General features: G+C 47.2%; 1 protein-coding gene across 2 annotated transcripts in view; it reads right to left on the bottom strand.

The window, feature by feature from the left end:
* ANAPC5 (anaphase promoting complex subunit 5) overlaps positions 1 to 9,965 on the bottom strand; it is a 12,602-nt gene extending 2,637 nt beyond the window's left edge. The window contains exons 1-11 of one of the 2 annotated variants that reach the window (XM_010132696.1): positions 9,860 to 9,965; positions 9,298 to 9,493; positions 8,270 to 8,336; positions 6,458 to 6,559; positions 5,125 to 5,315; positions 4,152 to 4,233; positions 3,587 to 3,676; positions 2,477 to 2,658; positions 1,875 to 2,010; positions 1,576 to 1,650; positions 749 to 870 (exon numbers count right to left, since the gene is read on the bottom strand). In XM_010132696.1, coding sequence (XP_010130998.1) covers positions 749 to 870; positions 1,576 to 1,650; positions 1,875 to 2,010; positions 2,477 to 2,658; positions 3,587 to 3,676; positions 4,152 to 4,233; positions 5,125 to 5,315; positions 6,458 to 6,559; positions 8,270 to 8,336; positions 9,298 to 9,493; positions 9,860 to 9,959 — 1,343 coding nt within the window. In that variant the 5' untranslated portion in view covers positions 9,960 to 9,965. The remainder of the gene's footprint in view (positions 1 to 748; positions 871 to 1,575; positions 1,651 to 1,874; positions 2,011 to 2,476; positions 2,659 to 3,586; positions 3,677 to 4,151; positions 4,234 to 5,124; positions 5,316 to 6,457; positions 6,560 to 8,269; positions 8,337 to 9,297; positions 9,494 to 9,859) is intronic. The other variant, XM_010132697.1, reaches the window with a different exon arrangement.
* Positions 9,966 to 10,239: the final 274 nt, after the last annotated feature.

Raw genomic sequence — 10,239 nt, 5'->3', positions numbered from 1 at the left:
AGAGCGAGAAGAGGGAAGTACAGAGGTACTCAGCGGCAGGGGGTGAGCTCAGACAGCCCGAACCCAGACTCTGGGTGGAGTATTTGAAGATGAGGGAAGCCACACACAGTCCCGTTCCAGAAGGACAAGCGTCACGTCCCACAGCTCCAACACAGGTCTGCCACTTACTGGCACTGACTATGTTTTTAGGGTTTTGCCTCATGGAAAATCAAAGAGAAATTGCTTTTAACAGTAAGTTGTTTTTCATTCTCACCAAATACCAAGTTTTAACCCTATTTCTATCATGTCATTCTCATCTAGAAACAAGAACCCATTTGAAATCGAAAACCATATTGTTCCATTCTGTAGCTGCAGAAACCAGGACACAGATGGAGACAGCCCAGCCCAGCCCAGGCCCTGGGCCCCCAGCTATCAGACACCAAACCCTGCTTTGTGCTCGGGTCTGAGCACAGTCACCATGGCAGATCGTCACCTATTTTATGTTCTCGCAAGAGATCTACAGCTCTAAAACACCACCAACACCAGAAGTGCTATTCCAGTTCTTCCAGTGTCCAGAGAAACAACTAGAAATGATTATTCCAGGACATACTGTAACGGAATAAGCACTGCAGGTCAGACAACAAGACCGTAATTCGTTCTGGGAAGGGAGGAACAGGTAAGCACGCGTGACTGGCAGCGATGGTTTTGCTAAATTCCTCACTACTTCACGGGACCCCCCACAAGTGCTTGCAGATCCACAATTTCTTACCTGTACACGCCTTCGATGCTGTTCAGAGCTGTAATTCCTGCCACCAGCGAATCTGCTGTATGGTATCTGCCGTCATTCATGGCTCTCTCAAACTGTATTTTCTGATCAAACAGCATCCACAGCTAAACAAAGAACATCCACGGACTAGGTTTAGAAGTTGTGCCTGTTCCTTTTCTAAGTTAGAACTTACTTTTTATTTTCCCTTGTGAATATTTATATCTAGACACAACAAATTCCACTGTTACTGGATTTACTAAATCACTGCCCTCATCAGAGATGCTCAGGGCTGGATTAACGTTTCAACACCAAAGCTCACCTGTTTGACTGCATTTTAAGTCAAAAAGCTCTTTTAAATCATTGCTAAATGAAACGGTAACATGTTCTCTAGTGAAAAGAGAAGGACCAAACTGTATTTCAAGGAACCTCGAACACTTCAGTGTAAGTACTGCGTTACACGTGGTGATGCGTTTCACACAGAAACCAGCCTGTCCTCTCTTTATTTCTGGGTTGTAATGTATCAAAGTAGCACTAACTGAACAGAACTTTGAAGCTCCGAGTCAATGCAGAGCATTTAATTCCTCTGTGTGCTCGTGAAGGAGGGGGTATTCCTCTGTCAACGACATTTCTATTTAAACGGCTTTTTCTTAGGAGCCTACAGTGAGGTAAACATCTCACCGCTCTTAAAACAGCCGCGGAATCTTTTTCACTCCGTGAGGTCACAAAACGTACACCCACAGCGTACAGGGGAAAGGACTCCGACGGAACAGAATTCTGCTCCAGTTGTACAATAGTTACAGAATTTACAGGCTAAAGTACAAACGTTCTACCTGTGCGTGCTGGCTGTTGGAAGGGAATCTTTCCTTTAGGTGTTTCAGTATCTCTGAGGCAGCTGGGAAGTACCCCTGTAACACAGAAACACCTCTCTGGGTGACGTACACCGGGGCGAGCACCACCCCCCCCGATTCCAACACAACTTTCATGGAAAGAACTTGCCAAGAAAAACCCGTGCATTTTCTTCACCCCCAATGCAGACGGTAAAGAACACAACGCGAGTCAAGTCCTGCCCTCTCCGTCAGTAACACCCACCGGACCTCCCACGGTTTGTGCGACCAGCCCTAAAACTCACCTGCTCCGCATGTAGCTCAGCCAGGTGACACAACACCACGGCGAAGGACTCCGTGTTGTTCTGCTGAACGCCCACGTTCACGGCCTCCAGACTGTTCATGCTCAGCAGCGTCTGGGCTTGCTGAAGCGCCATGGTGCTTGTGCAAGAGAAACATCTTTTAGCTTCCCAGCCACAAACACCCATTTGTAACCTATGGTCTTGTTATGACGGCAGACGACATTTTCCAGTAAGCCGGGGCCCGGGGGAGAACTTGTAAACCGAGCGCTGCTCAGGGACTGCGGACTACGCAGGCACATCGAGTACCACACGCCGAAAGCTGCGCACAGTCTAAGCGCAGAGATGCTGAATATGGGGGCACAGGAACAATTTATGCACTATTTGCCACTACTAAATGGAAACTCCATCTCTTCTCCTGCGTGCGTTTTAAAGAGGCACAGAGAATGGAAATCACTGCTCTCAGCCTGTACTGAATCACAGCCTGATGGCTTTATTTTGGTGCTCTGGAGAGACAGAGTCGCTTGTTACACCTGTATCAATAACTCAAAACGCATTATTGCTAACGAGTACGGTGAGCTAACCCCGAGTTCGAAGGGACAGGATACCTGCGGCCGTACAGCCTCCAAATGGCAGTTTTCTGCGCTATGCTGATGTCGATCAGCTCTGACAAGCTGTGCTTCCAGTGCAACAGATCAGAATCTTTTAGGGCATCCATTAGTTTGTTGGCAGCCTTTCCCGCAAAAGCTCTCTGCTGCACCAAGGACTGTATTCCCAGGGAAGCAAGGTACTGGGAAGAAGAGAAGAAAAAATTGAAGGGCAATAGAGTACAGGAGGCTTTTACAATGATGTTTTTGCAAATGACACCAGAGCAGGAGTTCTAAACTAGGAAAAAAATCCCAGAGAAGAAGTGGTGATGTTATCCAGCACAAAGGAACACTGCGCCAGGCTTTTCTTTAAATACCCACTTCTGCTCACCCACACATCGTGAATGCCACTTTGTTAGATGTGACGGGTAATTTCCACTCCCCCATGCAGAAGTCTTCAAGAGGGTGACAGGACCTGTACCTTCATTTCTCCAATGAAGAAAACGCTGTGAAAACACAGAGCCTTCCCTCCCCTTCCCCACCAAGCAGCCACGCCTGCTCTCATCTCCCAACACCAGCAGTTCAGCTGCTTTTAGAACAATTCTCCTAACAAAGAGACTGTGGATCTCGGGGAAGACAGAACCAAACATTAACAGCCCACGGACTCAGGGCACAGAACTAGCTAAGGCGAGGGCTGCCTTGCAAGATTCCACAGCTGGGACAGAGCCCTGCAAGTAAACAAGTGCCCAAAGCCCTGCCAGAGGCATCAGCACTGAGTTTCAGGGGATGTGGAGGTATAAGAACCTCCCTCGAGCACCAGCAGGTTGGCTATAGGCCTGAGGCCGAAACAGTGTGTGGGGGCAGGCTAGCAACCACAGAGAGATTTTCTGCCTGAAAAACAAACAAGCGAGAAGGAAAACCAGTGCCCCTTGCAATAATGCACTGGCACTCATGCACCCCACCTCTGGTTTGTTAATATGAAGAGTAAAATAACAGAAACAGAAATAGCTGTGTTTAAATGCAAGTACCTATTTGAACAGAGCAGCCCCAAACCCAAACCCTACCATGCAGCCTCCCCTGCCACACGTGTTTGTCCGAGGAGAGAGCTAAGGATAAAGGAAATGGACTCACCGGCAAACCAAAATGCAAAGACTTGTTTACAGAGTGCTCCAGCAGGACACAGCTGTCGAATATCTTCTGCTCCAAGATGTACAACCAGCTCTAGCAAGGAAAAAAATGCAGAATCTCAGGAGTTTGATACCACTGATGTCAATTCATCATAGCAAAAATGTTAATTACAGAACAAAATACAGAGAAACTGAAGTCTTTCCCTCCTCATTTTTGTTTGCACCGAAGCAGACTGATTACCCCCTGAGAATCCACCTGACAGTAAGGAAGAAGGTTATGAAATACTTTTTTATGGAAGACTAAACTCCAAGCTTAGTACTGAGATCTTGGGATGACAACTCCTGTTTATCCTGGGCTGCAGCAAAACCCTCCCGTGACCTCCCTACAGTCCGTTGCTCTAGGTGACCTGGTGATCTGTCAGAAGCAACACCACTGCGCTGCTGGGCATTTAAATGACCGAGGCACTGATGAGACGCTGTGAGAACAGCTCTGCCATTGGTCTCTGAGCACCGGGTCTCGGCTAAGGGAGACACAGGTGCCTGAACCTCCACTCCCACACCGCTCTTACCAGGCAGTGCTGCAAGCAAACGTGGTCGTTGGACTCCTGTGCAATTCGGATGGCTTCCTGCAGGGCCAGTTCAGCCTGCTGGCTATCGGCAAAGAGGGAGAAGGGGTTAGCACTCCCACAGCGCAGAAACAGAGCGTTACAATAGAGAGGAACACTGATCTGAAAGATGCTTATCGCACTCAGAAGCTAACTCTGATCTAACAGACTGCTGAAAGCCTGCGCTCTCCTCCCAGCACTTCAGCAACATGCTCTAGACTCCAGGGTAATAAGGTGGCATGTGCAAGCCTCAACTGAAATGCAACTGTAAGCCCTAAGCAGGCTTTCAAACCCTGTACACGCCAAGTTACTCTTTGAACAGGGGCAACGTGAATATCTGCCTGAGCAGAAACTGTTGCTGCTCTCGATTTTGCAGATGTCCTGCTCATCACCAGTCCATTTACCTGATGCATCCAGGCAGCGGTCAGTAAACGCGAGCCCGGTGTGGAGACGGGTAAGCCAGCTTTATCAGCAACACTCACCCCTACGGCAGTTTAAAACTCAAAAAACCTCAGATGGCTTTTTTTTTTTTCTCTCTTTCTCCAGATCATCAACTCCACGTTGATTTGAATGCAGCAGAAAAGCAACCACACTTTCTTGAGAATACAGCTGGGAGTTCACGTCCACCGACCTTTCTGAGGTGATGGAAATGTAGCGATTGAGAACTTCAGTACCGAGGAACCAGACGAACGTCACCCCTCACCCTGCTGTGGATGGCTCAGTTATTATGGAAACCAAATAAACGTCAAACCAAAACCAACCCAAAACAAATCAAAGATTCCAACAAAATTCCAACCCAACCCAACCATAGCTGTAATCAAAGCAGAGAAAGTCCCTTCTCCTCCTGAACACATCTTCAGAATGAGCAGAAGTCTATCAGCAGCTACGAGAGGCAGCGAGGTGAGGTTTAGTTGTGTGGTACAACGTATTGACTCACTAATGGCCAAAGCGGCAGTGCAGCGCGGCCAGATTCAGAGCGGCGTATCGCAGACTCCGGCCGTAACCTTCATCCCCGTTGCTTTTGCTTTCTGCTCCAGTGAGAATTAAACGGTCAAAATAATGAAGGAGGCTGTGTGTTGAACTGAAGACATCTTGGACTCTGAGACTATTCAAGTAGCTTAAATAATGCTAAAAATCAAAGCACAATCAGCTTTACGATACAGGACTATTAAACAAAGGTGTTGTTCGTAATTACGTGGTATCTTCTCACCGAGAAGGGTTACCTAACAACTGCAGCCACAAAATGCTGCATGGCCAGGAAGGTGCTTGATCAGGAGCTGCAGCAATACTGAGACTACCTGTGTGGAATTTCTGTAAATCTTGGATAAAATCAGTTGTTTTCCCTAACAGGATCGTCCAAGATCAGGCTGTCAGAATTACCGCACCCAGTCTGAGACCTCCACGCAGGTAGAATCGCTGTATTTATGAGCTAAGGAGGAGTGGGAATGGAGGTGTGACTCCTACTGTATCTGCACTCAGCAAGATAGTCAGAGGCACGAGCGCTGCTTACAAATGCTGTGCAGACAGAAAGGAGATGCTAAAACTATGTAATTTCTTCTTGGCACTGAGAGCTGGGCAGGACAGCCCTTTACGTCAGACAAACAGAACGCTGGGGAGGACTTTTGGAGTTGGGAAGCCCAGCCTTTTCAAGGATGTATCTCCAAACGGAGCAAGAAAAATCCTGTCCACCTCAGCCCCGCGCTACGGGGAGGAAGAGTTGGGAAGCAGGGCAGGAAAGAGCTGACTGGGAACTCATGGAACTTGCTCAAGAATATGCTGTCGAGGAGCAAGGCAAATGCTCGCAGCACAGGTCTGGAACCACTCTCAGTGGAAGAGTCTGTGGCTTTCAGTGTAAACTGCTACCAGCACCACAAGTAGAGTGACCATCAGCAACTGAAATCAACGGACACCGCACGTAATAGTGACTTTTAAACTATGGGAGTATAAGGCCTGAAATTTCTTAGGAAAAAGTGTGTGTAAAAAGAAGTAAGTTTTAGATTTAGTTCAATAGCGACACGCTCCCATAGTCCCACCGAAACGAGGCGGATTCTATCTGTGCATAAAGCTAGACACGTGGCTCAGTACTTTGCTCAGTTAGTTCCTGTACCTCCAGGAGCTCCCGTCTGAATTACTAAACGTTTACATGCAACTTGCTCACATTTTTATCATCTGCTTATATTTCAGTGCAGAGTAAAATACTCTCAAATAATCCCATCCTGGAGATAAGAAATCCCTTTAGAACCATTTGGAATGAAGAGAAAGATACTTACTGCTTCAGCAAAGTCTGGATTAAATTTTAACAAGTTGTTCAATTCCTTTTGTAAAGATACTGGCGTAAGAGCCTTTGTTTCATCATTCTTTAATAAAGAAGCCTGAAATAAAAATGGGAAACTAGAAGTAAGATAAGTACCTCAAACCGGAGGGTTACAAACGTATTTGGATACATACTTGTCAGCGTTCTCTGCTTGGAAGAACATTAAAGAAGATTTTCTAACAGCTCTGTCTACTATGATGCCGAAACGTCAGTGGCAGTTTTATTCTATACTATTTTACAGCCTTCACCTTCCAGAGATCAGAGACACCAAGTACAAGAGAAGCTTATTCAAAAGACTGTTTAAAGGTACTTGAAGAATTCTGCCTAGGTTTCCCTTTGAAGATCTAACACAAGGGATCGCTCACTGGAATTACAAAAAAAAAAATCAGGAAACTAAATAAAAGTAAATCCATAGTTTGCTTTGGCAAATAGATCAATTCATTAAAAAATCCAATAATCTAGTCACTAGCATCAGCATGCTGAATAACAAAAAGACTGAATTTCAGAACCCTCCTGAACATTCCGATTCTCCACAATACCCTAATTAGGAGGAAAGAAAAGTACACACCAGTACAGATACTCCACATAAATCACACCTGCTAAAAACCATGGCATAACAGAACGTCACTGCCGTTAAAATCTTGTGCCAGATCACTGCCGTCTGTCTCGTCTTCTCCTTCAACCCCATTCTAACGCTGCTGCTGGGGAGGGGCTCCCCCCTTCTGCGTGGACATGTCTGTAGAGGGTGAAGTGTCAGCAGCTGGAGCTAGAGCACAGGGGTCTGTGTGCCTGTGGTGCAGCAGCTGGAGTGGAGACCACAGGATGCAGGGGCCCATGTGCCCGTGGTGTCAGCAACCAGAGCAAGTGAGAGTATGGGTGTTAGTGGGGACCATTGGGCTGCACTGGGCACAAAGGCAGGTAAGCAGCTCGAGAGCCAAGTACTGCAACAGCCATTGGGCCTGGGCCAGGCATGCTTCTCAGAACAAGGCAACTGGAGAAGTCCAGGACAGCCAGGAGGTCCTGAGCCAACCGATGAAAAGACAGTGGGGCCCCCGGGTCAACTTGAGATGTGTTTGTATCTGTGTTGTGTCCTTCTGCTGGAGGCAGCCGGAGACAAGACAATCCAGGGGCCAGCTGCTCGAGAAACTGAGCATATAAGCCCAGTTACTGTGGAACCAAGAAAAAGTGTGTGTGTGTGTTTATATCTCACACTAATGGATCTTCACCCTCAGCAGCCAGCGACGGGAATGGGGTAACAGCCCAAAACTGGTCGCACGGGGGGTCACGGAGCTGCAGGAGTCTTGCCATGATGAGGCTACCGGATTCAACCACCCCCAGCAGTAAAGAGCCCAGTGGGACCAAGAAGTTACTTTGAGCTTTTCAGATGTATATGAAACATGGCGAATTATATGTAGTTTATTGTTCTAGCACGCTTCTAAAAGCACACGGTACATCCACTGACACTTGTCCCGTGTGTATTTCTGCTCCATTTTGTACTGGCCAGCCAGAATAATCAACACAACTGCACACACCGCGGACATCAGAGCTGAGGCGAGTAGTCAGAGCAGAAGTGACCTTCTCAAAACCAAACCCCATCATACACTGTACAAGTCTAGATAAAGCACCTGGAGCCCCAAGTGCTCATACTGAGCAACACATGCAAGATATCAACACATCTGTAAGAAAACATGTCTGACACTGCGGATAAAACTGAAGGTGAAATTCATGTCATGGGTCATTTACTCGACGTTATTCAGAATTAACATACCTGCTGAGAAAGGAAATACTCGGCTTGTTTCTGGGAAAGAGGCCCACTGCAAGACACCTCTTCTTCCCTGTCAAGAAGTGCTCTGGTCAGAAACAAGGACACTGAAATAAAATACGAGGAAATAAATTCTATCGTACACTCCACGCTTTTGCTCTGTAGTGTTTTATGGGATACTACAGCCCAAAGCATGAAAGGAAACTAAAAGGCGAAAATAAAGAATAAAAGCTCCAACATCAAAGTTCAGAATCCAAATGATTTCACAGTTTAGTTGTAATCTTCAGCCCACAGAGAGCGCAGCCAGTACAAATGTTACCCTAAATACCACAGACCACCGTCGACAGGAGATCTGGGGTGGAAACGGCTTTGCTCTGTTTTTCCTTTCTTCTGCAGATGGAATGAGCTGGCACCTTGGCCACCGCCATCACTGCTGCAAACACTGTTCTGCGGCAGCAGGCAGAAGTTTATCCCGTGGAAAGACAGTGACCAGAGCAGCAGCCAGGCTCCAGCAGCTGTCACCTGACTCCCTGCAGCACAGCACGCACCACGAGGGTGTATAAAGCACATTTTACATGTCTGGATACACAAACTGCTTGTGGGATCATTCTTACAGCGGGGCACCTCTTCCGCGGGTGAAGAGTCTCAGAATCTGCTTCTCGCTTTGGATGTAAATAGATGTGAGTTCTTTTATTTGGAGAAGAGAAACCACAACCATCACGTCCCTGGGTGAGCGTGGCGTTCTGCCATCTTCTACCGACCGAGCAGCACTGCTGCCGTTTACGAGTGTCACCACGCGGTGGCACCAAGAAAACAGAGAGGCCACCCCGCTCTGCCAGAGGGCAGCAGGCTTTAAAAACACCCCGGGAGTCAGCGCTGCTCAAGTCGTTAGTGATGGGACATGCGCCGGGCCTAGAGGAGAGTTTGGAAGGTTTAACCTTGAGCTGGACAAAGTCTGCTCTGATAGGGACGGAAGTGATCTGAAATAAGACTTAATTCTGCTAACAAGGGGAAAAACTATATTAATATATCACCTTAAAGGTACGTCCAGTTCTTCTTTCTCCATCTTCCCCTCCAGTTCCTCCGTATTTGTCAGTTCCATGTCGCTCTCATCAGTTCCAGGCTTTTTCTCATCGTTTTGAAAGTACTGCTGAAGGGCAGTGTAAAGTTTATAGACCTGGCTAAATGAAAGCTTATTGTATGCCAAGATCATATGGCGCAGAAACAGACCTGCAAGGGAAAGCATCTGTCATGAGAGCTGTCTGCCAGGCTGCTGCTTCAGCGAGGAGACTGGAGACCAGAACCAGAGCTGTAAATCCCATTATTTCATTTTAAGTGTCTCAACTCAGCCCAGCTGCTGATGAAGTTTTTACACCCAGTTTTGCAGGGTGGGAATCCGGTATTAATTTAGTGGCAAATCTCGTCTTGTTGAGATCAGTAAGAACTGCACAATTAGCAAAATTATTGGTTAATATGAAACAGCATAATCACGCGATCTTTACACTCCCCAAAATGAAAGCCAGAGCTGTATGCTGAGTGAGTTACATCACTGATCAACAGCACACCAAATATAGCTTATGGAAAACGACTAGTTACCTACTACACTTGTTTTATGAACTTCTGGCTCTGTCCCTGAAAATGAGTCTGAAAGGTCATCGAAAAATTGTTCCATATCTTTCAATTCTCCTTCTGCCATGAGCTTTAACCTAAACAGGGCAAGAAAACCATATCTTTAAGATATTAATAACATGCATCACGTAAAATTCCCTGCAGTTTCAGGTACAGATGAGTAAACACAAACGGAACCCAGCGGTAACTAATTCATCAGGCCCAGAAACGACACGCAGGAGGGGATTAACCACCAGCCAGGCAGTGCCTGCGCCTCCAGCAGCAGCTCAGCCCGGCTCGCTGCCACCGTGCCTCCCTCCACGCCGAGCCCACAGCGGGGGCCAGTGTCCGGCCCTCAGCAGCTCTCC

The sequence above is a fragment of the Buceros rhinoceros genome, unplaced genomic scaffold, assembly GCF_000710305.1.
Source record: "Buceros rhinoceros silvestris isolate BGI_N320 unplaced genomic scaffold, ASM71030v1 scaffold44453, whole genome shotgun sequence".
Classification (NCBI taxonomy): Eukaryota; Metazoa; Chordata; class Aves; order Bucerotiformes; family Bucerotidae; genus Buceros; species Buceros rhinoceros.
The sequence above is the reverse complement of the archived record's forward strand: the minus strand, read 5'-3'. Positions and strand labels throughout refer to the sequence as shown.